Below are 27,691 nucleotides of genomic sequence, written 5' to 3'. Positions count from 1 at the left end.
TATAAATTATTTTCACCTTTTTAGTGCATCTTAATGTAAGCGTGGTATTTAAAAAGTTTTTTTTATATACCTTATTTTCTACTTTTATTGTTATGGGAGGCAAGTGTGTATACAAAAATTCAGCAAGATTGGACTATGAGAAGAGGTTTAAAATTCGATTACAAGATTTGACGCATACAACAACAACATGGCAAGTTAATATAAGCATGGTAAAATACAGTTACCGTGCAGTATGCGAATGTTTTGATCGACGAAGGAGGTGTCGTTGTTCGGTCTTGTGTGTTGACAACTTTCGGAATAATCATATTTTACGAATTTACTATAATGAATCCTATTTGATGTTTGAGACGGTGACGAAAAACGATAAACAAAAATACGAGCAATCGGTAAATAGTAGGGGGGGGGGACCTCCGGTTCCTCGTATTTCTTCCGGTTGTACAAACGCGACCCACTTTCCGTATCGACAGTTACTCGGTTTTACATCGCTGCAATTCGTCGACTATTTTATAAATCTGTACAATACGCTTCCAAAATAAAAACACGACAAAGGGAGAACGTTTCCCACGATTCTCCGGTATCAAAATATAAAATTCCGCGTAAAAAACCGCGATCGAGTCAATAATCTAATAACTTAAAAGGTATTGAAGATTAAATTGTATCCTGGGTACAAGTACAATTCATGCTTCGATCGTACTTTATTTTAATATTATTCCTATATAATTTATCAGAAATAATAATATTCAAAACCTAATACAACATAAGAAAATATTAAAGAATAAAATTCAATCCAATCTCATTGAATTGTACAAATTTATTCAGGACAAAATTTTTATGATATTTTTACGTATTATAATCTCATTGGGAAACGTACAGTTGTAGTAATAGGTACATTTACCCTAGCAGCAATAAGTGCATGTGAAAGAGAAGAAACAAATTAAGATCAGAGAAAAACACGAGAAAAGAGCGAATACTCTAAATGAATTTAATTAATTAGACTCGAAAACAAATTGAGGAGCAGCGCTGCTGGTTTAAACGCGTCAATTAATGGTGCTTTTAAGCTAAGTTTCCTAACATAGACGTTAGCACCCACCTGCTAAGAGAATTTTGGCGCTAAGGGAATTAGGGGCGTACAAATTTCAATTTCTACTTATCGTATTTTTATTTGCTTTCCATCCAACTTTCTAAGATTTCAAATTACACGCTGCACTTGCAACTTTGTATAAAAAAAGGAGCTACGAGTCCAGCAACTTTGAGAAGCCGTACTTTATAATTGGCGTAAAAAGTGGAGGAAAGATTTCTTCGGTTTTTGCACGATTTCTCAAGCACCTTGTATATCGCCGGTTGCTAGTGCGATCGTTTATCGAGGTCGAGATATATTCTCGCTTCATTCGATTAAACAGTTATATGAAGCACACGTGCTTGTTCACTCGCAGCGGGCTGCAATTCACACAGCGAACAAAATTCTCTTGTTCGCAGAGCAAATCGTGGGCAACAAGTCCCTCGTCTTTTATTGATACCTCGGTGCCATTGTCGAGTGTAATAAGTGCTCGAGCCGATCCCCCGTTTTCTCGACGATTTATCCGCTACAACATGAATATTTATGCCGACCGTTGCGTCGGATTATTTGTTCCTCGCGCACTGTAGAACTTATTACTATTCATACCGTGAATACTGGCTTCATAAGGCAGATATACTTGTTTCAATCCCGGCGGAGATCGTACTCAGCGAAACACCCGATAAATATCTCCATTTTATGAAGCATGCTTTATAGAATTAATTAAAAGCAAAACTGCTAAACCTGTCAATTTTTCGTTTGATGGTTACAATTATTAGTAGATAGCGGATTTTATACACCTATGACAAACATGAGTAAAACGTTAGAAAATCATTGAAAATACTTTCATATTAAATTTCTCTGTCACTCCAATTTGATGCCGTTCAAATAGAAATTTTTTATTTAGCATAAAGGTCCGCTGTCTAATTATTAGAGAGTGTAACAATGTGTTTATGTATAAACACCGATGGTTTTTCCATGAAGTCAGCGATTCTTCAGCAAAATCAAACAGTCTCCCGAAGAAAAATCCGAATAAATGTTAAAGAATTGATGATCGTTCAAAATTAGATTAAACAGGAAATACGGGAACTTAAACAGCTGGCAGTGTTTCAATGGGGACATTCCAATTTACGCCGTACAACGGGATTCTTGGATTCATCGAAGTAATCCCGATTCTGGCACGAAATGGACCATTTGCGGAAGGTATCTGCGAAGTTTCAAGCAAATCGGAATATTAGTTTCCGAGATATCGTAGCGAAAGGTTCAATAAATATCGTGCCGAGAAAAACACGCTTGCGCCTACAATTTTTACGAGTTTTATGAATCTTCATGATTTTGCGACATAAAGCTGTGGGAGAGTACGTGGATAGAAAATTCAAGATTTCTGGAGGCGATCAAAGTGAGAGGAAGTCTCAACTTTCTCTTCGCTTGGAACGACTTACAATCGATTGGTAGCGAATTTTACGGCTCGCTCGAGGGACTGTCCGCAACTTCCTGCTGGAGGATCCAGAGTCCGAAAGATTTTACTCGGTTACGAGTAGGGCATCCAGGATTGATATGCAAATGACGGCTTTTAAACCGTCGTTCGGTTGCTCGAGAGTTTATCGCGACGGATTTACAATCAATCCGTAGTTTCCTATCCAACAAAGGAGAGCGACCGTATTCTCGGCTACATCGAAGCACCCAGTATACTTGCTCGATCGGGTTTCTACTTTTAGTGTCGGCTCGTTGCCGAGATGGAGAATGAGCGGGAGGTAGGGGAGATAATTAATTTCTCCGGCCACCTCTGCGCATCCCCACGAGACACCCAGCCTCTTTTTCCTTCGATCTTCACGCCTTGTTGTGTTATTTTTCTCGTCTCCGGCTCTTGGATTTTCTCCGCTCACGCTCCCCGGACACGATCGATTGAAACGGCGAAATCCACCACATTTTTCCAACTTAGTTTCTCATTCGTTCCCACCACTAACAGCAAACGAGATGTTGAGATGTTCAACACTTTGTATATTAAATATTGTAATTTACTTATCAGTATTAGGGTGGACCTTATTATTCAACTATGAAATTTTGTACACGCTGCGGTTGCCCCTAAAATTGTTGCATTTCATGAAAAAATTATATATCGAAAATTTTAGAACATACGGACGTTGGGAAGACGTGGCATATCGAATGCAAAGTTTTCAAATAGAAATAACTGCACGCTAAATGTGAAGAGTACACTGAAAATTCAAGATAAATATTTTATACCTCCAAAAATATCAGAATTCCTTACATGCATTCAAGCACAAGTTTACTTTGTACGAATTAAGATTATTTCACATTAGTAATAGAGTAATAACTCTATTCGCCCGCCCAAAATCAGATGGATGGCGAAGGCTGTATATTCTTTAAAAATATTCCTATTCGGAACGTTAATTTCTCTACTTTTTAAATTAGTATAAGAAGGCAACTAAAAGAATTGGTACTTTCAATAAAATACGTAAAATGTAACATATATGTATATTTGAAACAATATGAGCATTTGTTAATTGTTATATTGTGATACTATTACCATAAATATTTTTGCACAAGGAGACCATTAAGCATAATCAAAACTCTCTCCTTCATATATTCCCATTCATATCAAATTTCATATTTATCGCATTTATCGAATATTTAACATCAATGTGCCACGTCTTCCTCTTATCCTATTAACTTCATTTTTCGCAAGAACTCTTTCCTTACCGAATGACGTAATCTGAGGGGGCGGCGTGAACAAAAATTTCAGCAGGTGTAGCTAAGGTTCACTCTACTGAATAGTGCAAATGTTCTAAGGCAGTTGAAGAAACTTGATATTTGCTATTACCGTACAGTAATGAAAGTTATTGTCGAGAAATTTTGTTGAGGTCATGAGAGACACCCCACTATACCACTTAAGGTTTAACTAAAATGTTCACAGTCAAAGGATTGAACATCTGATTCGATCCGTGCTACGACCAGTCCAACAGATATATTTAATAATCCCTCGGCAAAGGCAAGTTGTGATTGCTCCATAAAAACCGTAAAAGGGGTGATTTGGAGAGAGTGTTCCGTCAGTTCCAGTCTTAAACATATCAACGGAAGTTTGTAAAATCCGTACAGCTTTCCTCTCGTATGCGTGTGACCGGCAAGAAAAACGCCGAGGGCCATTTAATAACATAATAACGTCGCCTCGTTGTAAAACGATTCTCTCGTCGTAGTCGTAACCGGAATCGTCGTAGTAATAAACTCGTCCCGGTTCACCGTTAGCGAGGACATTAATTTATTGCATGTCCCGCGCGGCAAAGGGCCGAAAACGGACGATTAAGAGCCGACTCGCTAATAAATTCCGCTCCCTTTACAGCATCGCTGCAACACACGCACGCCTTGCAACTGCAACACACGTGCGCACACTTCTACCGATAAATTCAACAGGACGCTGCACACTGGGGTCTGACTTATGAACGACCACTACCACTGCGTGAGCAACGCTCGCCCGGTCCACGCTTATTGCAGTACGAAATTGCGAATCGGTGAAAGCGGTCGCTCTTTGCGTCGAAGGAATTTTCGCTCTCCGGAAAATGCGACAAGGCCGGGAAAGTAGCCGGCTGCTTTTACAAGTTCCAGGGTCTACGATCTCGCGAACGAACAGTTCTTCCGAGAACTTCGGCTTGTAAATCGAGGAAACTATTTACTTGCTTTGTTCAGCAGAACTCGTGGCGTTACAAATGTGAATTTAATCATAGTTTTGCAATTCTGGCTTAAAAGAAATCACATCTGGAATAGTCGGACCTGATGGAGTCGGACACCCTGTAGAATAGTAAATGTTATAAACAACTAAATCATTTTTAAGAACGTACCTATTTTTGTCATGTTATCAATTTAATGAAAAGAAATTCAACAAAACGGCGCGCCAACTGTGGCAACTCGCTTCTAGGTCGCGCTCTGATTGGTCCGTGTTTTTCGTTAATAACTCCTAAACAAAGCCGCGGATAACATTTTTGCAAACGAAAATATCTCTTGAAATGGTCTCAGGAACCACCCCCTCTCGGGATTTTCACGAATTTTGGGACACCCTGTAGATCAGCTTATTAGTATAATGGAAAGAAAAATGACAAGACTTTGTAGCCAATAGAACATTTTGAAATTATAATTGAAATCAAATAGTTTCAAATCAGATAGAAGTACAGAAATCAGAATTATTATTGAGTCACATACTTTGTCAGAGAAATTATTGAATAATTTTGTTCATTCCAGTATATACTATTATATATATTATAAACATTTTGAATCTCGCCTGGGACCAGACGTCATTTACTGAAAATGATTAATGTCTGTTCATAAAATCATGAAATCTATTCACAATAATACATTATGAATATATAAATAGATAATTCGGTACAGGATTAATGTTATGGTACGATTACCGCATATTATTAAATACACAATAACCATTAATTTTATTATAATATTGCGAGGGAGGCTTCACGGCTTCAGTAATATTTAGACAAAATGCCTAAACTACATACCTGAAACTGAAATGATAAATCAGAGATAAATTCTTATCATTGTCTCACTATACTTCCCAAAATGAGAATCTTTGTATCCATGTACCACGTACAAATCATCTTGAAATTCGCAAGATATAAATGTCAGTTTAATTTTGCTATCGGTTCACCGAAGAAAGCATCGTCTTACCTAATTTTTGCATCTCTGGATTGTCCTATGAAAATGTAAATTAGCCTAAAAGCCAGCGCTCTGATTAACGAAATATGAACTTTGTAGGTCGCATGTGAAATCCTGGACCTGATTTCCGCGGAATCTCGAATCCATTGAACTCTCAACCAGAGCTGCTTTTTTCCCCTCTCTGGAAATTGAAGCGTGTTTTCGCGTGTCAAGCTCCCCGGTCATGTTGACGAAGAAAAAAGTCTGGGGAATAACAAAATAAGAGTCTCGGAGAAGCAGGCGACGAAAAGTATCAGCGGTTTGGGACACCTGTGACCGCGCAGAATTGCGGGAGACACGAGCCGCTGCCTCGGGAACTCGCAAAATTTGACAAAATTCTGCAACGCCTCTCCTTCAAGCATACTGATCAGGATAGACCATACCTATACCTGCTGAAATATTTTTTGCGAGATTCTTTTTCTTGTTCTTTTCGGCAAAAAATCATCCCACAAGAGGGAAAATATCTTATTCATTGACATTAAATCTACCGAGCCTTAAAAGTAATTGGTACATGCTCCCTTTTAAAAATTACAAGAATTATTTTATGCAGACTTTGCGCGGCTCCTATTGTAATACGCGCTCTACTAAAAATATCTACGCAATCATGTCTTGTGAAATCATTTTTATTATTTCAATAATTGGTGGTAGGTTTAGTGTTAAAGTTCTTTGCTTGAATAAAAAAATTGCGCTCTATTTCATCTTAAAATATCGAAATTACTTTCTTGCCAACCCAATAATTCAGTGTTTCGTCAATTTCGTGAAGTAACGTGTATTGGAGACAGTGCATTTTGGAAGCGAGAGGGAACCGGATTAGAACCGGAGGTGCACGCTCCGCAGTAACACGGGAATTCGTTGTCAGCGTGCTCGGCGTTATGCGGAAATTCCACGTGTTGCTATCGAGCTCTGGATTTCAGCCAAGGCACCAGCCCCGGTAATTCGCGAACTCGCGGCGAGAGTTTCTAATAATATCCTGTCGATATCCAGATGAACGATCCTTATATATTCCGGCCGTAGTGTCGCGTCGGAGGCGCGATAATTCATCGCGCGAATTCGTGCAAACCGGAACATGCTTCTCATATAAACGGAAATATTAAATCGCTTCGTCTGATCTCTTTTCCAGAGAAAAAGTACTACAAATTTCATCATAATTCTTGGCATTTTTAGAAACACTGCCACTGGAACTGTGAATTCTTATCTCATTCCTCCTTTTATGTATCCTTCTATGTGTTCACGTTACACATTCGTTGGCATTTTTCCAGTAAAATAAGATTGTAGCGAGCTTTACTGGATATCTTGCAATGCAGAATTTTCTTGAAATATTCTACGCTATAAATCGAAAAAGAGGTTCCGCACTCTAGTTACGATAATTAATACAGAGCGACGTTGGGCGGTTGTTTAATCAGGAAACGACGACAGGAATAAGAAAGCCGGGAAACAAAGTCGAGGCAAGAAAATGTATCGCTCGAGCGTTAAGGCGATCGCTTTGCAACTAATTAGCCAGATGGAGACGGATGTCCCGATAATGACGATCGATCGGGAGGCTCGTTATCCTGCAAAACCAGCGAGTTTCGTCACGCGAACGTCACCGTGTACGCGGTTACTCGTCCCGCAACCGTAAACGGTGACAGCGAGCCACGTTCGACGACATTAAGATCGTAGGACGATAGATCCCGCGTCCATCAGTCGCGTTAACTTCGTTCATTCACGGGCTCGTGATGCAACAACAGTGATCGATCGGCTATGAAATGAATTAACTGGGCGTTGTATCGCCAACCTTGTTATCAGATGTGTTCTTCTTTGGTTTTCCTTTTTAAGTAGAGTGACTTTTTAGAATAAGCACTTTCATGAATGAACAAACTTCCGATAGCGATAATGAGTCCAGTTTAATGAAACTAGAGACACTAGTAGATTGGAATTTTTCTTTTCATTTCTTTTTTTTTTTGGTAATGTTCTTCGCTAGGAACGGCTGCGGTTTCACAGAGCTAACGATGTGTTTAGAGATTGTGTTCCACGAAAGGAAAAGAAAATGTGGTGGCTGCATGTTCAGAGGAAAAAGTTTCCGCGGCCGTTGTTACGTGGAACTGTGTGCAGCAGGGTTTTAATGCGGTGACAGCTGCAATTATTCGAACTTAGGTATTATTCTGCTGCACTGCATCGAGTGTTGCAAATTCGAAGGGAAAATAATTTTAACACTAAACCTACCGAGCCTTAAAAGTAACTGGTACACACATGTTCCCTTATAAAAATGACAAGATTGATTTTATTTAGACTTTAAGTGGCCTCTACTGTAATACGTGTTCTACTAAAGATATCTATACAACCATTCCTTATAAAATCATTTTTATTATTTCAATAATTGTAAAATGAAAAATCTGGAACCGGTCATTTCGAAAGGTGGTGATAGGTTTAGTGCTAAAATAATCTATGATAAATCTTAACTTACGAGTAGAACTTTTTTATCTGTAGGACACTTCTTCATTCAAATTCTAATGTGTACATTTTATAATACTCAGAATAAGTAATAGTAATAAAAACCTATTTTTTTCTAATAATAGCGATTCCAATAAATATCTTTTTGCAGTTTATCTATCGATAACAAAAATATCACACGGTCTGAAAATGAGAGTACTAAAGTCGTTACACGCAGCCCAGCCATTTTTAGCAGTCTCTACTTCGTTAAATAAATTGCTTTGATTTTGTGGAATTTTTGTAGTCACCGGATCTGCAGGTAACGTTTCAAAATATTTTTTAGAGGGAGCTCGGTAAACGCAGTGCGACGATCAATAAAACAATTCATATATTTATTATTCTACACGCATAGAGACCGATCGTTAGAACAAACCACTGTTCACGAATGGATCCGGTCGAAATGCTCACGAGAGAGCAAACGCGAACGTGGTAGCGTAATGAATGGCGTCCGATGTATCGATAATTTACCATTTAAACCCTCGTCCATTTGTATCAATTCAACACCCTTTTTATGCTCTCTGCGAACTGAGATAAATGTAACGGCTTGTTCATTTTTTCATTTCAAAGAGAGTTTTCTGTCAATAATAATTTCAATATTCTTCAAATAATTATTGTAGACGTTGGAACCAATCATTATCAAACGAGTTTGAATTCTAATATTCAATATACCAATTGCTGACGTACAAAGTACATATCTGCTTTAATCGAACTTGAATTTTGTAACAAATACAATACCAGTGTTTCAATTAAGAAATAATTGCCGTAGTTTCTTTGTAAATAGTTGCTTCCTCCACAGACAGAGTTACCAATTTTTTTCTAGATTACTATAGTACCTTGTGAGAAAATAAGGGAAAATATATGCAATATTAATAGATTATGTACTTGAACTTTCAGAAATATGAAAGAAAATTTGCATTGCTTATTTATACGGTGAGCAAGTACTTGTGTATCATTTTGAGAAGCATATAATACAATGAAGGCGTCCATGTCTAGCCTACTGTAATACAAATTGGTAGACCACCATTAGTTCAAACGAACCATATTCATGTGAATTGTACAGAAATATCCTCTTTCTAAAGATCAAAAATCACTGTGACCAGATAAAACGTCGTTAAAGACCCAGTTAAACTTTGCAGAATAATTCTCCCTAGGCTAGGAATATTTGCAACACGTCATGAATATTTCAGAAGCAGCAAGTCTCCTGTTTCGTCAGAAACCCGATTTCGCGAATTTCACGAAAGCCGGAAGAAACACTCTCACACCGAGAAACGCGTTTCGAAGCGGGACGCGTATTCTGCCCATTCTTCAGGAAGTCGTTCAGGATTCTTTCCGGCTCGCGAATGTTTGGCCAGCGTTCGACATAGAGGCCACGTTCTCTTTCGCAATATTACCCGACACAGACCCGTTTGTTCGGCCGAGCGACAAGCGAAGAGGAGCCTGCGGTCTGCCGGAAATGGCACAGCTTTCAACTCGAAACACTGAAATTTTCATCGGTCAACAACGCGACCCGCGATTCTTTGGATACAACTTTCTGGCATTTTGTCGAATCTACTCAGCCGTATTGCCGCCTAAGGTTACCTTCGTCTATGAACTACGACAGAAGCTACAAGAGATTTTATATACATTCGTGATAAAGTTGAATAGATGATTGATCACTTATACAGGGTGGGGCACCTAAAGCTTCCAACAAAAATATCTCCGTTCTTTTTAATAATTCGAAAAAATGTTTCAGGAAGATAACGTTTGGTTCAATGGGGCAATTATTGTGACGGAGAAGTTTTTTTTCTCTAGGTCATATTTTCCGATATTTCAAGGTCATCGTCGTTCTTTCAAGTAGAACAACGTATTTTGATTAGCGCAATATAATAGCTAGTGAAAAGACAAATTCAACTATGTTTAATATGTTGACCTTCAAATGACCCTAGAAGTAGTTATTCTTCTAAAAGCATAACTTGACGTACGAAGACCATATTCATGAGTACTGTACTCTACTAGGGTTTCATTCACAGTGCATTTATATTTTTCATACTGTTTTATGTTTATGAGCTTGAATGACGTTGAATATCCTTGAATGATTATATCGTTGAAATTGTTTCGTGAAAGGTTCAAAAATATGTGGTTCCATTGAAAAAAACTAGGTTGACCTTCATATCTTCTAAGCACTTTCACCTGGAAAAATGTTCTGTACACCACTTAATAGGCACCTCGAAGCCAAATATAAATTTGGTGTGTAACATTTCGTCATATCTCAAAAAGTGTAGAAGTTATTCGGGTGGCTTGTATCAGGTGACTCATCTTGTATATACCCATATACCTATACATATACCCAGTTTGTAACAAATTCAAGGAGGTTTTGTAAATTTCTTCCTCGTTACCTCTCGCTTCTGAAGAGACAGAATCCAAATGCCACGCGATCAGCCAGGATTGCCATTGATTCGAATACGACAACGTCGACCACCGCGGTTCCAACTTACAGTTTCCGGTTGTACACAAGACTCTCCGTTCGGTTGTTTCATCTCTGTTCGAGACCTCGAGTTGTTTCCTTTGAGGCAAACCGCGTTGTGGACGAAAGAAAACCGAATTCGAGTTCAAGTTTCCGCAGACGCAGCTCGATTGCGGACCATTAACCAACTACCCTTAGCCAGATCTAAGTTTCCTTTGACTCCTAAGCGAAGGTGGAGGGCACACCTTGCTCCCAAAGGATTCTCTGAGAGCAAGTTTCTCTCCTCTGCGCTGGTTAACACGTTAACAACGGAAAACGGGGTGTCACGCGGTTAGCACGCGGAAAATAATTAATATGGTGGCTTGAAGGGAAATGTAATTTATCGCAGGAAATACTAAAGAGTTTAATGTGAATTTAATCTTTCGAGAGGTACTGGTACAATCTGTACGGAAGAACTTTTATTGTGAAGAAATTGTAAAGTTTTAAGACCATTGTGTTCTTCTTTCTTTTCTTTAAGTAGGCTACTTTCAAGATGATCTTTAAGAAACACATTTTTGCACAGCTACATTCGTGCTTCTTCCTCAAAATTTTCTTTACATTTCTTAGCTGTGTTTAAAATAAAGCGCGTTAACATTAACAGTATCCAGAAAGAACATTGTAACGAGGTACATTTTTCAATATAAAGCGGTGTTATTAGGGCAGGCTTAAAAGCTGCTATTAAGCCTCGCCTTCTTACACCCACGCCCTTTATACTTTCCCATTTCTCTTCGCCCTTTCCAATCTAAGAAAAAATAATTACGCAAATAGCTTCTCGATATTATCACCGTAGAGAAAACCTTTTTGCTGAAAGAAGGTTCATATGAAAAGACTTCGGTTAATTTAATACAGAAAGTATGTGCAAAGGTTGGAACAAGCAGAATGAAGTGTGCCTAGAAAAAAACTCTCTGGACTTATAAAACTTTTAACAATAATGAAAATATCAAAATATTATCGCAAGAAGGTTACTGTCAACGCTCCCTATCTGTCCAATAGAAAATGATTCGTGCGGGAAGGAGTGTGCAATGGCATAGTCAGAGTATCATTATTTCAAGCCATTTTTACTAAAGTTGCTATGCAATAAATTTAAGATCAAATACTTTCACGTTTATCCAAAATAAGAATTGCATTGATCGCAAAAGACACGGGCTAGATGGAAATGTCTTTCCACTTTTAGTCATTTTAATATACAGGGTGTCTCAAAATTCCTTCAACAGGCGGAAATGAGAGGTTCCTGAGATCATTTGAAGCAACATTTTCCTTTGCAAAAATGTTATCCGCGGCTTTGTTTAGGAGTTATTAACGAAAAACACTGACCAATCAAAGCGCGAGCTAGACGCGAGTTGGCACAGTCGGCCCGGCGCGTCAACTATCTATTGGCCGACTGTGTCAACTCGCGTCTAGGTCGCGCTCTGATTGGTCAGTGGTTTTTCGTTAATAACTCCTAAACAAAGCCGCGGATAACATTTTTGCAAAGGAAAATGTTGCTTCGGATGATCTCAGGGACCTCCCATTTCCGGCTGTTGAAGGAATTTTGGGACACCCTGTAGGTGAATTTAATTCGGAAGAAATGTCCGAGTTCTACAATTCACATAGTTCCAAGAGCAAAAGGTTAGCTTGGCTCGCGATAAAGATACTGGCAGGGGAAGCGAGCATCAGAGAGATCATTCGAGAGCAAAAAGTCGCTCGCGACGTCCTAAGAACTCGAACAAATCCAGAAAAATTCTTATCTCCTCTCGGAACAGAGGTACGCGAACATTAGCATTTCCTGGTCGACAGCCCATAAATCCGGCGCGTTACTCGACAGGCCGATCGAAAAAGCACGATCTGAAGTGTGCTCGAGCGAAGATCTACAGCGTCCGTGGAAGTAGGCTAACGCCATCGTTTAATGGCTGGCGTCCGCGAGGATGTAATCTGCGCGACAGCCGCGTATAATGGTCCTCGTTGACCGTATAATGGTCTTCGACCGGCAGCGTTGATCCGATGGGTTCTCTGTGCAGCGGCAGCAGCTGAAAGCCGACTTTTCTTTTGTTCCAGGCGGAGGAAGAGGAAAAAGAAGAAGAGGTGGAGGAGGAGGAGGAGGACCATAGCGGCGGGAGGCAATTGTACACCGGCGCGCGGCGGCCCGGTGCTTTTCAGATTATCGCGCTCCCGGAAACACGATCGTTTGACGCCTGACGGAATGACGTCGGTTTCATCCTCTTCACCGTCGACATCGACGCAACGAGGTACCGTTCCAGCGACGTCGATCCCGAGCAGAACGGGAGGAGTCATTTAACTGGATCGCGGTCGAGAACGTCGATCTGTCCCTGGCCGACAGATAAGATCGCGATCGAGAAGAAGAGAGGACACCAGCTAACAAAGAGGCGACTCTGGATCGCGTGGATTCCCGCTCGCTGAGTGATTGCGCCGGGTGTCGAAGCGGATCGAAGCGGTAGCAATAGGTCCCCGGGCGACTGGAGATCTCCCGAAAAGATTTAAGAGTGGCCAAAGGATCCATCCATCCGTCGGGAAGAGACTCCATGGACTCCACCATGAACACCACGTCTATGTACACGATCAGCGTGATCGACTACGCTCAAACTACAGTCAACCCTAACGACTCGATGATCCAGAACTGCGAGGCGGACCTGCCCATCGTCGCGCTGGTCAACCAGGCCCTCTATTCAATTGTCTGTATCGTCGGTTTGCTGGGCAACACCTTAGTGATCTACGTAGTGTTCCGGTTCTCGAACATGCAGACAGTGACGAACATGTACATCTTGAACCTGGCGATCGCTGACGAGTTCTTCCTGATAGGCATACCGTTCCTGGTCACCACGATGAGTCTGCGAAGCTGGATCTTCGGGAAAGTGATGTGCAAAATTTATATGACTACCACTAGTATCAATCAGTTCACCAGTAGCATCTTTCTACTGATCATGAGCGCGGATCGGTACGTGGCTGTGTGTCATCCGATATCGTCCCCGAAGATCCGGACCCCGTTCATCTCGAAGATGGTGGCGTTTGCCGCCTGGATTGCCAGCGTTCTCTTCATGATCCCGATCGTCCTGTACGCGAACGCGATGGAGTCGGAGAAGGGGATCAATTGCAACATCTACTGGCCCAGTAATCGCGGTGGTCATACCACATTCACGCTGTACACGTTCGTCCTGGGCTTCGCTATACCGCTATTCCTGATCCTGAACTTTTACTTTCTGGTGATCAGGAAGTTGCAGACAGTGGGCCCGAAGAACAAGTCGAAGGAGAAGAAGCGGTCGCAACGGAACGTGACCAAGCTGGTGCTGACCGTGATCACCGTGTACGTGTTCTGCTGGCTGCCCTACTGGCTAACTCAAGTTTCGCTGATCTACACGCCGCCTAAACAGTGCCAGAGCAAGATCACCATCACGATCTTCTTGCTGGCCGGGTTCCTCAGCTATAGCAACAGCGCGATGAACCCGATCCTGTACGCGTTTCTCAGCGACAACTTCAAGAAGAGTTTTCTGAAGGCGTGCACCTGCGTGGGTAGCAAAGATGTGAACGCTACCTTGCACATCGAGAACAGCGTGTTTCCAAGAAGGAACAAGGCCGGCACGGAGAGAATGCAGTGCAGCAGACAGGCAGTTTCTGGCCAATCCAGGCTGTGCATAGAGGACGAGGAGGACGCCAAGAGGTGTCTGATCAGCAAAACCTCCACCACGACGGTGACGCTGACGTCGCGGTCGGACATCACCATCGGGAATGACTCCAAGGATCAGCATCAGCGGGACAAAGACTCGATGAAGAACGGTGCACAGCTCACTCTGCTGACGCAGGTCTAGATCATCGATTGAAAACGGAACGATCCAACGAATCGGAAACGACCGACTGACACAGACATACAGATCTCGTCAAGGGAGATGGAGATCTCCTCTCCTCGCTCGACCGAGATGTCCTAATGAGCCCTGGGTTCGTCGAAGTCGCCAAAATGAGGAGATTCCACCTCTCTCGGGACGAGAGGCGCCAAGAGCAGACACTTAGATCTACGTCTCGATGGGACGCTCGATCAAATGGTGGTACCTCTCTGTCCATCGAATTTTTCATAACTTCCCGGAACTATCGAACGTGGAAACGTTGGACTTCCCAGCTTATGTGTAACCCGGTTGCATCCCTTCGGGACACCTCACCCTGGCTGTAGATATGTACCTGATACCGCCGAGGACTCCTACAGAGGCGAAACTTGGATATTTTTCGTGAACCAATCCGTGGAACGTATGGAGCATTCAGTGGGCGCAGTGTGGTTACCAGAAAGTTTCTACACCCAGCTGTCAAGACTATTGGAATGAACTAAAAACAATTTCGAATTTATGTCTGTGCGAAATATTTAATGATCAATGTTCGATGAATTCTTGTTTTGAAATATTATTGAACTTAATTATTCCTGTTCTATTTCATTTCTTCTCTTCTGTCTCGTAGAATCATTTGTTTTATACCCTTCTATTGTTGTCAGCTTGTATTTAGAAAAGATCATTTTTCAATGCCTATGGCACTATGGCTGGAGTTATATAGGTAACGTCTTAGAGGATATTTGTATGTTGCTGTTCAAGTCAAATAGATGCACAAGTTATTTTAACCCTTATGTGTTTTATATTTTAGAAAAGAGTAAACAAAGACTTTTTATTAACATTATTTCAGTGTATATCCCAGGAGACGAGTCATTTTAATAGTAGTAGGATTTACTTTGAAGTGAATTTCTTCTTCTGTCGTCTCCAGTTCACACAATTTCGTACATCAATTAAAACATCGTTTCTTCTATCGTACTACTTCACAAACGTTTTTACACTATCCAACGTTTTATCGATTCTTTCCCATGCAAACTTGCCTTTCCTCTTTATTCGGAGACTGAAAGGAAACGAAATATCATTTGAAAGGAGAGTTACTCAATTTGTAGACACGAGTGCGGAAGGTTCCGACAAAAGTTTCGTCTCTGTAAAGGTCTGCTTGATAGCGTGTCACGGATTACCGCTGGTCGACTCAAGAGTAACTGAAGTTGAACATCGCTCTCCCAACCGCGCGACAAGCGTGATTCGAACACTATCATCACTCTTCGAGGAGAGATCGACTAACCAGCCTGGCGCTCTTCCAAGTAGCCAACTCTCTGGACGCGATGCCCGCGGAAGATTTACGAGTTTTCAATGTTGTCGGCCATGTCACGAAGTTTGCGAGGGGACGGGACAGAATTGGGAAAATAGTAACTGAAGCGTGGTTTTTACGCGAGACAAGGCTTCGGTTGCTCGAATGCTTCAGAATCTAAATTTGAACGGTGAATGTCAGGTTCTCGACTATTGACGACCTGAGAGCTACGAGATCCGAGAGCTAGGCACCCACGCTCGCTCGCGGATATTCCACATGAATTCCCGAAAGGGGCGTCTAGATTTTCACGTAACATCCTCGAGATTTATACAAGGCAATGAGCCAGCGAGTCTCAGAACCTAAGGTTTACCTCTTTTTCTGTGATTTTTATAGGTCCAGTTACCAATTGGCATTTGGCATTAATAACTAGACTGCGGATTTTATGCATTTATGAAAAAAAAATGGGCACGTACAATTGAAGGTAGCGAACATGTTAAAAATATTTAAGGACATCAATATATTAGTTTCAGCTTAACAGGATTAAACAAAATACGGCCAAGTTCGTTAGCTTAGAAATACCTCTTGCAATACTGAAAAAAGCGTTTGTAAAAATTAGTTTAAAAGAACGCTATTTAATTTTTAAAGAGTTACATGGAGGGCTAAATTATTCAAACTCGGCCGTTACTTTTTAAACCAATGGCCATAAAAGGTGTTAGGTAGCGGCCAAGTTTGAATAATTTAGCCCTCCATGTAACTCTTTAAAAATTAAATAGCGTTCCTTTAAACTAAGTTTTGCAAACGCTTTTTTCAGTATTGCAAGAGGTATTTCTAAGCTAACGAACTTGGCCGTATTTTGTTTGATCTCACAACTTTTTACGGCCATAGGAACTTGGCTCCTATTTACAGGATGTTTTTGTTGGGATTTCATCAATTTTTGTTGAAATTTCATCAATTATCAAGTAGGTATTACTCTTATCCCTGATTCATTAAATCCTAAACATTTTTTATCTTTAAGGTGGACATTAAGTAAATTAATAAACGTATCTTCGTGTTTTACTACCTATTTATACCTTTTTCGTAATGTTTTTTTTCAATACAACCCCTTTAAGGTGTAAAATTTCAAACTTTGATAATTATTCCTTTGAGTGTTTGTTATGGTGGAGCTATTTATCAAGCTTGTAGGCCAATGGGATGTACCCAACAGGTTTTGATGATCTGTTAGTCAGTCAGTCAGTGACAAATTTAGCGATTTTTGAGGTCCTATATCTCGGAACCTACTAATATTGGAAGATTAATGTTTTGTCAATATTGAGACATGATAGCATTTAACATGTGTACGAAATTACATCTCTCAATCTGCCTTCAGTGCCGAGTTATAACCCTCTAAAAAACGGCTAAGTTGTTTCGTGTAAAAGGAGGTAGTGCGAGAACTTGGCACCTAGATAATTAAAATCCTGGGTGTCCTGAAATCAATGCTAACACTTTTTATTTTGCATAAAGATCCGCAATCTACTAATGACGTTCGAAACACAAGAAGCGCAAATTGGCGTCTCTTGTCGTCAACCTCCAGTAAATGAAAAACGCCAAACGACGTCTCCGGTCGACAATGTCACAAACGCATAAAATAATCATGACGTATCCATTGACACAATGGTGTGCCACATCTACCTAACATTGTACATTTATCTCTGTTTTCACACATGCACGAACGCATCGTGGACAGCAGACCTAAGCTACTTTTAGGTGCTAGGAATTTCTGATCGGCGCTCTCGTGAGAAATAGCAATCGCTAGACAACGATCGCGAAAGTGAAAAACGATACTAATTCTTCGATCGTGTTCCGACCCCCGGACACTTGAAACCAAGAATCGCCGATTGGCCGAACACAGGACACGCGAATAGCTGCGCTGATTGCTCGGCGTCGCGCCGCTTGCGTTTGCCTTCCAATCAGCAAAGCCTTTGAGCTACGATGAGCCTCTCGTTACACCGCATTCTCCAACACGGAATTTCGACGCTCCCCGAGAATTCGTAAGTTCAATACAAGATGCCCGCGGAACGAGAAGGGGCCATACGCGAGCGCTCGAAAATTCACGAACCTCTGATCGCGGCGAATTCAAAACCTCGCGCTAGATCACAGACTTCTATTTGCTTCGAGGCTACAGGACACATTTGTTCACACACTACTAAAATTGAAGAACACTTTGTTCCCTTTTTGACTATTTTCAATGAATTGGGAATAAATGAAAATAAAAATTTCTTTCAACATTTGCGTACTCTATGAACAGACACCATTTATAATCTGTTGGAACCATTATAATAATCCTTCGCCATTTACAAACTGAAAATTTACGTACGATTTTCGATAATGCAAAATGAAGTTTTCAATTGAAAACGCTATTTTAGCAGGAGAGGTTGCTTGCTGGTTTGAAGTGAAGAAAGAATCGACTCAATCCGACTCAGTTCCAAAGATAAAAATTCACGAACGTAACATGTATGTTCGTGTTTCATAAAAACGTTTCATAAAACGTGCCATTGAAACGTTTGTATTTCATAAACGAATTCGAAAGTATCGAGTCGATAAGTTAAACGGCATCTAATTTCATATACACTTTGCCATACTTTCGAACAATCCTCCCGAAATCGACGTCATAGTGACGGATTTATGCGAGCATGGTCAACACGAAGGAGGAAGCCATCGGGAAGAGGTATAATCAATTTTCCGACCGTCCCGGTTAAGGAACGATCAAAAACTTGAACCGCATACGAATCAAAAAGAATTCGGCGCTGTTTGAGAAGACATCGACAGAAAGAGAGAGAGAGAAAGAGAGTTCTCTGTTCGAGAGCCGGGAACGTCCATCGAAAATTCGATATGATACTTCATGTTCTTGGTTGACGACGGAATTTATGGTCCTATCGTGCTCCCGGCCCAGACGTTTCAATTCCCGGGGCAGTTCGGCGAGTTCCTAAAGATCGATCAACGCGGAATCACCCACGCAACTCGTGCTACATCAGAAAAGTAATTCGAAACAGCCGTATCGAACGGTTGAGATGAACTATCGAACGGTCGGAGCTCTTTTTATTACAAGGAGAGCCAGAGAAGCAAGAAGATGGGAGAACGCTCGTAAAAGGGATTCGTCGCGGTCGTATCGTGTCACGTGCGACTCCAGTTTGTTTCGGATCGCTAATTACAGTCGAAACGCGTGCCACGAAACCCTCGCCATTAACGCGACTCGCTCGCAATTCTCGCTGGAACGCTCCGAAGACGAATCGGAGCTTTTAGAACCTGATCTTACGAAGGATTATCGCGAGAAATAGGGTCCTTTTGGATTTAGGGTAATTGTACCGATTACTGTTACTTTATTTGTAAGCATTTTATGGAAGAAACCGTTAGGCTGAAGTGAAGCTCGTTTCTCATCGTAGTCGCAATTAACATCGCAGTATTAGGGACATCCCTACTGATTTTTGTGCCGCAGTAATGAGCTCCCCCTTCGCTTCAATGTACGTAATGTTGAGGGGCTAATTTGTTTATTAAAAAGGCAAAAGAAATATTAATAAATATTAATAAAGCCTTCCCTTAAAATGAAAAAAAAACTGATCTTACTTTTACCTTTTATGAAGAATATTTTTTCAAATCCTGAGGTTCTAAAAATATGAGAATGATTGACAGTTTTGTTTGCTTCGGCAACGAGAATACATCCTCATTGGATTGTACAACTTCACTCGGGGAAAAGTATTCATTTCTACATGTTTTAATCTGATTTGGAAAAAATACCGCAGTACACCCGCAGTAATAGGTACATTTCCCCTATTTCTTTTCCACCGCATAAAAAATGATAAAAAAAATATATTTCTCCAGGAGAACACGGAAAATAACGGGTAGAACTTCAGACATTGTTTACGGAGCGTAAAGCAGAAAGTGTTATCTGGCCAGCAAGTTTCACAGGCCGGCCACTGCATTGTACAGCGGACAAGAATAGTGCTCGAAGGGTTTAACAGGCTTCCGGTGGGCAAAGTGTTAAATACCCATCGTCCATCGCCGACATGAAACCGGGAACGGTATCCAGCCGGATCCCATAAAAGTTCGTACCTCGGTATCGATTCTTATCGAGCGTAGGATTGAAACTAATCCGTTTCATGAAACTATTGGCAACGTTATCTGCCGTTGCGCGCCTTTATTGGACAATTTAAGCTGGTACTACGCTGTCGATACCGATAACCATGCGCGGGGCTCGCGTTTGCTCGAAAGAATTAGATATCGTCGATATCGTGGCTCCGCGGGAGGTTTCGCGAAACGAGCTCCGGGTTTTACCGAGACCTTTCGTTTTCCACTCGGTTGAGTCCAATGTTATTCGTCGAAAAAGAGGTCCCTTCCTTCGCGATGAGACTATTCAAATCGGAGATCGAGATTGCGCTCCGGAATTAAACTCGTCAAATAATTTAATCCTTCGGATTTTTCATTTTTCAACATTTCGGATTATTTGCGTGCACTGCAATTTTACTTTGCTTCTATCACTTTCTTCGGCTGAACTTTTCTGAATGTAATATTATACAAAATTCGACGAAAAAATGATAAAACTTTAAATTCTAGTGCGAGGAATCCAAGTTTCAGTGTCCAGAGTGGACTCGTTTAAAAGTTATACATTAGTAAAGTTGCACGATTCCCAGCGCGTTTGAAAGGTTAGAACGCTGCCATATTGGTTTCCAGACATAGGAGCGGATATGATTCTTCGCACAGGATAGTATTACATTCAGAAAAGTTGATTTGAATTGTTGGTCCCCTGAGTGAAAGTTATCTAACCCTTTCTTCAATAGTCTGTTGGTATTTTGTGTTTGTTGGTGAAATATAGTAAAGTCGTCATGTAAGAAAACGGAAGCTTCAGGACCTACGAAAATTGCCTATCCCCTCCACTGTGGGGCATACCCCGCGAAGGGCCAAGAAGCTTGAGCTCTCTATTATTATCCAACCTTCTACAATTGTTAAAGAAAGGAAGAAATGGCTGAAACGATAATCAATAATACGATGAAGGCATTTTTCTATACAACAATTAGAAAAATAACGTCTGTGTGACACTGAACTCAACGATGTCCATGTAAAGTTTTACTCTTTCAGGAACGAAACACGACTATCCCAGAAAATATTAAAAATACAATACAAGCAGAATTTTTCGAAAATATTAAAAATCGCATGGACAATGTTCAGCGCCATTTCATTTGAAAATTTCTAACTCCACAGGAGTTCTTCAACGAAAAAGTATTAAATAAACTGAACAAAACTGCAATTGTTATTTCACACTTTCGAAAGCAGTTTTCACAGCAGTACAAAAATGTTCAAAGAGCAGTTTCGGCCCTCGAGTTCGAGCCTCAGTGCAGAAAAAACAAGTGTGTGTTATTTTTGAGTGTAAATCAACCCCACAAAGTTTGACTAGTGCCAGCGGGAAAGAGGGCAGAGTAATAATCTTCGCGAGATGATAATGCTGATCCACTTATTATGACGAAGAGTGTAGATTCTGGTTCGAGCTGCGAGTTCGCGGAACACAAACACTGTTGCGGAATCGAGGGAACCGAGAATCAGGAGTATAACGTTCGCGATCCGTCGATCGCGAGAGAATCCTTGGTTGCGAGCAGCGTCATTAACGCAACTTCGCCGGAGTTCGCTCGGGGCAAACTGCACCCGAGCTTCCGATTTCAGCGGAGTTTATTAGAGTCTTCCGTAACCTGTGCCCTCGAGGAAAGGGGAACGTTGAGGCCAGATCATTGTGCATGCAATTGAATCACATTTGCAGCGACTTCTCGCGTGCACGGTGCCACAGGGGGAACAGGTTTCTTTGTAACACCAAGAACGCTCCTCTAAAACGAACTACATAGTTCCAGTGCCGCGTGTCGCGCGGATTTTACGTTTTCTTCGAAACTCTGTATAAACTTATGCTACCTACTGATTGTTATTGAGATGTCGAGAATTAAATCTCGGCGAGAGTTGACGGTTGATTCGTGATCCCGGGAAATTGCTGCGGAGAAGAAAAGTGATCGACGCGACGGGGATTTGAGAAGGTTACGCTTTAGAAGGCGCTTGTTCGCCCCGGGAAACAAAGGAACAAGAATTCGCCCGAAATTCATCTCCGCGCCCCAGGACGATATCGTTTCATGGAAACGAGCACCGTTAGCGTTTCAACGTTCAGAGCAGCTAGAAAGAAGGGCGATGCGATGGAACGCTTCCGAGAACTCGCTTTTACCGCGATGAGGCACTCCCGATCGAACGCCATCGTGATTCCTCATTTCTTTAACGTTGTTTATCCATCGCATCGCATCGCATCGCGGCCGGCACGATGGAGCATCCTCCAGGAAGATGGAAGCGGACGTTGTGCTACGATCGCTTGAAGGACAAAGCTTTGTTGTGCGCACTTGCACTTATCACCGAAAAGGATATTTTTAGTGGCTCCAGACCGCAGAAGATTTGCGATGTACAAGATTATTAATTAATTCTTCTTTCTTTCATTACAACCTGGAAGTAGGCAATTTACTTCACATTCAAACATGATGGTAGTCACTCTTTTGAGAATGCCAGACTCCTGGACCTCGATCTAGATAACTCTGGAGAGATCCAAAATTTCCTAGACGACCTCAGGAGTTCTGAAATGTCTCCTACGCGTCGGCAAAGCTCATGAAAAGGATCAAGAGCATTAATAGATCTTAAAAGATCCCATAGTTTCAAGAAGAATTCAAATTATTTCAAGATTACTTCTGAAGGATTCGAAGGACTTTTAGCAAAATTCCAGACGTTCTGACGAGTCATCCACGAGTTTGAAAAATTATCAAAAGGATCGTAAGGACCTGAAGAGGAATTTGAATTGAAATTTAAGGCTTCGTTTCCGTTTTCCTTGGAGCACAAGGTAACACCGTTAGCTCGGAGGTTGACCAAGCGGTATCGTTCGAATTATATCAAGACGGGGTTGACGCTTGTCGATGTCATCGATGGTATTCGGTCGTTATGGGAGTAATTGCTCTCACGGAGCGGCGCGATGGTCCTCTTAGCGTGGTACGGACTATATAGCATGGCGACGCCGACGGAGATGCGATGGGACGCGATAGTTCGCTTTCGTCGCGACGATATCACGTTAGAGTTAAAATAACGGGCGTTAAGGGGGAGGCGAGAGACCTTTGGAGGCTTGGTTGGCGCGTCGTTACGGCCGTTAAGCGGCGGCGGCTGCCACGGAATTCGTATTTAATTTCGTTAAACGAAACTGCAATCACATTTAAATTTTAATGTCCGAGATGCGGCGCGGCGTGGCGGGAGCGCTACGTCGCGGAACACTACGGGGGCGGAACGTTTAATCGCGAAGCTTTTATACGGTTGGAAGCAAGACGGAAAACGACGTAATTCCGGCACGGACCGTATTCCACCCGTTAAGGGAACGTCTCATGCGCCGGGACCATTGGCCATAAATAAAGGAGTCAGGTCTGATAAGCCGACACCTTAATTCTCGAAATTTTAATCCTCTCTTTCAATTCATACACCGCGTAGGTGTACAGATCAATCCGTCGATCTTTCTTCATACAGGTGAGTATCTGCAATTATTAAAATACTTTCCACTACTAAAAATTGTTCAAATTGTTTTGTATACGGCCACTCTAAAACTTGGAAGTCACTGATGAATCAATTCAATCAATCGATACCTTAATACTAAATATAGGAGTTAAATACAATAAGGTGAAGTCGGATAAGTGCGCACTAGTTTTTGCAAAGTTTGACTTTAAACTGATATATTTTCAGTCTGGTATGTATAAAAACTTAACGCTCTTGGTATCGAACTCTTGCCACAGTTATTACTAATGAATTAGTACTATGTAGGACTCTAATTTTGCTTGAAAATTATCATTTTGATAGGATATTGTACGAAGTGTCAACTACTACGCACTTGCCCCGAAAATGGGGCAAGTCCGTCTCTGAGAGTTAAAAATGCTTTCGAACCTTGTTTCAAGTACTACGAGGCAAGAAAGGAATGATTAACAAGCCTGTTATAAAATGCTTTTTATTGCATTAAATTATATTGTTTAGTTTTATAGTTATTCATTTTTAAACAAACAAGTACTTTTATGCTGAAATATGAAAGGTTTCAAGTGCTACGGGGCAAAGAAAGAATTATTATCAAGCCTGCTACAAAATGCTTTTTATTGCATTAGATATATTGTTTAGTTTTATAGTTACCCATACAGTACGCACTTACCCCGCCGTGATAGTACGCATTTGCCCCGTGTAGTAATATTTACGGGGCAAGAGCATCTTACTGTTTTTCTCAATCAATTAAAAAAAATACAATAAAAACGTTTTATTTAATGTAAACCAACATCAATATTTGTTGTACTTACCTAAAATAACAACACAGAATATATTAATAACTTGTGAACTATTGCACGTTCAGGATAACCTCAAAGTTGTACGTGTACCTCGCACATGACTGTTTGGCATTGGTTGATTTAAGCGAGGAAAACACCTTTATTCTTGGACGAAATTTATGTCGAATAGTTCATACTAATTTATACTACATTAATAAATATATGCTAGAGAAATTTCGTTCATATTATAATAAAAATAACCAAATAACGCACCTGCCCCGTTGACGCGCTTACCCCACTCCAACTTATATCCAGAATTAAAGACAAGATGTGTTGCGTTCGATAAAAACTTGTGTCACCCGTTCCTTCGAAACTTTCTTTCCGCGTGAAAATCGCGAAACGATCAAGCGATGTACGCTGATAGATTTTAAACGACACCGCAGGGAAACTTGGCGATTTCTCAATTCCTACATTAAGATCCGCCGCGATTATGCATACGGAAGTTGGCTACATCAGAAAATAAACCAACGCAGCTGAACGGTTTGAAACGCTATCGCGGGAATGCTAAATCCAACCGATTCGAGACAGTCGACGATTCTATCCAAGCACCAGCGTATAAATAAAAGAAGAACTCACAGCTAGGAGCGTAGAGGATCGGGATCGTAATCGCGACGAGTCCCATTTCTCGGTCTCTCCAACTCGCGGCATACAATAAATCGCGAGAAACTTGCGCCGGGACTCCCTCCAGCAACCGGATAGGATTTACATGATGCGCGTTCAAGATTCGGGGATTCGCTACACTGCTGGCAATTTTCAGAGTTTCGCGTGCGAGGGGACATTTCGCGGAAAATTTCCATCGAGGTGGCTATAAATATTCTTGCGGATGTGGAAGCGAGTAATAATTCTCCAGCTTTTATCCGGCTCGATATCAAAAAAGAAGATATTAGAGGAGAAAGATTTTTAAGGATCAGTGAGGACTTTGGAAGTCCAAAATGTCTTGCTCTCGGAAAGTCGTACAATTCAACACGGTGTCCAAAAGAAGGAACGAACTTTCAGAGAGACTCAGAGAAGGATTTTTAAGGATCACTGAAGATTTTTGTCAAGTACCAAAAAGGTCTTGAACTCAAAAAGTCTTATGATCTATCTTGGTGTCAAGGAATGTCGTACTCGGAGCGACTCGGAGAAAGACTTACTGGATCACTGAGACTTTCTGAGGCGGCTAAAAGGTCTTATAAGGATCCAAGGACTCGCGGAAGAACCCAGAGGATTCTTAAAATCTTCCAGACCTTTGAAAGCTGCTCAGAAGGATCAGCGAAGGTCTATGGACCCTTGAAAGAATTCAGAAAATCCCAAAGGTCTGTGAGATCTCATATATACTTCAAAAGGAACCAGAACCATATGAAATTAATTTTATTCACTCTCCCATAAAATTAGAGAATCACTAAATTATATAACCAAGAATTTTTTATCTTCCAAATAAAAATCTGAGAAATTCTGAGTAATTGCTAATTAAAGCTCTCTAGTATTGTTTTCTCAGATTGCAGACTTTACACTGCAATAGCTTTTTTTAAAAGAATAATGGCGTTGTCTCTAAGGAGGTGATTTAAAAATTTCAAAGAAAAATAGTGTTGCCACTGAAGAAGCAATTTAAAAGTTCGCAGGAAAAACAGTGCAGTCGCTCGGGAGGTTCAAGAGTTTCCAGGAAAAATAGTGTGTCGCGTCGGGAGTATTGGAGGTGTTCCCGAGATTCAAAGAGGATCCCAGAAAAGCACAAGAGGACCTCGGATTGCTAAAGGAACCGCACTAGATAGTTCCCACCAAATCAAGGCTTCCTTGAAATTTTTACTTGATGTCGCGATTTCCTCGCGACACATAAATCGCAGAAACTTGTGGCCGGATAAGATTTACATGATGCACTTTCGAGATGCGGAGTAAGGTTTCGGTGCACTGCCGGCAATTTTCCGAATTCCCGTAGCGCGGGAGAGGATGTTTCTCGAGAAATAACCACCGCGACGTCCGCGTTGCCCACAAACGTGAAATATACAGTTTACGACGATTAAATATCCCGCGGGATAATAAAATCGAGTAATAATTCTCAGCCGCTATCCGGCTCGATATGAGAGCGGAAGCGTTGAGCGTGATTAACAGCCCGTGAAATAGGAGAACTCGCCGCAATAAGTCTTCGAGACGCGGGCTACAAGAAAATTAGCCCGAGAGGTCCTTCTCTAATCAGAATTCGATTTTCCCAGCATGACCCAGTTGTTGTTTCTCAAATGGAAACGATCGTTTACTGCTACTACATTCTCGAGGAACTGAAAAACTAACGGCAAGTATAAAAGAAGAAAATGATCGAGCCTCCCGTTTTCTCATCGCGAGAATTTTTGCTGAAGCCTTGGACTGCCGGATACGAAGAGAACCAATCATAGTGGAGTCACGGTTCGTCGGTGATTAATTTTTACCTCGCGCATGGTTCACTGAATGTTTCTTCTGCTTCTTCTTGCTCTTCTTTCTCCTATCTCTCGGGCGGAAATTGGCCGAAAGTTTCGGCTGAGAGACAATGGCTCACGCGAGAAAAGTAACGGCGACGGAAATTGATCGGCCCGCAAAAAATTCACAGACTACCATCATGAGGAACTTCGCCTGCGAACGTGTAAAATACAAGGAAAACACGTGTAGTGACACTCGTTTTCCTACAATCCTCGTAACTTTGTGATTTCCACGAATATTGTTATAAAAGTTCGGAAAAGCAAATCTTTTCACAATTAAATAATCGATTTTTTGGATCAGCCACACGGAAATTAAGTGCTGCTCAGCATTCCCCAATTAAAAGCGATGAGTTTCAGCGCCGAGGTCTTCTAAAATTTTTATGTGACGAGTCTGTCGGATCAATTACACGTAAGAGGGGTTCAAGCTACATTGTAGCAGTGGTAACGAATAGAACCTATCAAGCCGGACTGAAATCGGAGTGACATCAGCCGGCGACTATTAACTAAACTAAACTTCGTGCCGGCGCGGCGGCGGTGGAACGATTTGTTCCCGACACGATCGAAACGGTGGCCCCTTTCATCGCAAAGATTTCCCAGCGTTGAAGACGTTCCCAAGACGTCGCAGCTTATCGGACGTTGTCGCGCGGCGACTTGCCACGCGATAATAATCGCGGAAGTGAACGTGCTCCCATCCTGTCTCGCCGGTTCTATTCAGTCCTCAGGCTCGTTGTTCGTCGAACTCGGGCAGATGACGTGTCGATAAAAGAATGATGGGAACGGGCATGACTGGTGACGAACTGCCTCGCTAAACACGAGAGCCTGCGAAAGCGTAACTAATTTTCCCAAACTACGATCTTCTAAAAGAATCCTTAAGCCTATGGAGAGTTCCACTTAAGCTCCCAATAAAAAGAGGGTAGGGTATCTAAATATTAATAAAACTTCCTCCTATACAATTTAGAGTATTATAAAGAATGCACAATCATATGAACAACAATCCTTTTTACCTTTTATGAAGAATGTTTTCTCAAATCCTGAGATTATAAAAATATGAGAATTTTGT

The 27,691-nt window shown here is 41.3% G+C and overlaps 1 protein-coding gene across 1 annotated transcript in view; it reads left to right on the top strand.

Annotated features, from left to right (window-relative positions):
- The window catches only part of LOC143207127 (somatostatin receptor type 2), a 125,346-nt gene extending 110,031 nt beyond the window's left edge, over window positions 1-15,315 (top strand). The window contains exon 2 of the mRNA XM_076420237.1: window positions 12,759-15,315. Coding sequence (XP_076276352.1) covers window positions 13,244-14,524 — 1,281 coding nt within the window. The 5' untranslated portion in view covers window positions 12,759-13,243 and the 3' untranslated portion in view covers window positions 14,525-15,315. The remainder of the gene's footprint in view (window positions 1-12,758) is intronic.
- The last annotated feature ends 12,376 nt before the right edge of the window (window positions 15,316-27,691 follow it).

The sequence above is a fragment of the Lasioglossum baleicum genome, chromosome 1, assembly GCF_051020765.1.
Source record: "Lasioglossum baleicum chromosome 1, iyLasBale1, whole genome shotgun sequence".
NCBI lineage: Eukaryota > Metazoa > Arthropoda > Insecta > Hymenoptera > Halictidae > Lasioglossum > Lasioglossum baleicum.
The sequence above is the reverse complement of the archived record's forward strand: the minus strand, read 5'-3'. Positions and strand labels throughout refer to the sequence as shown.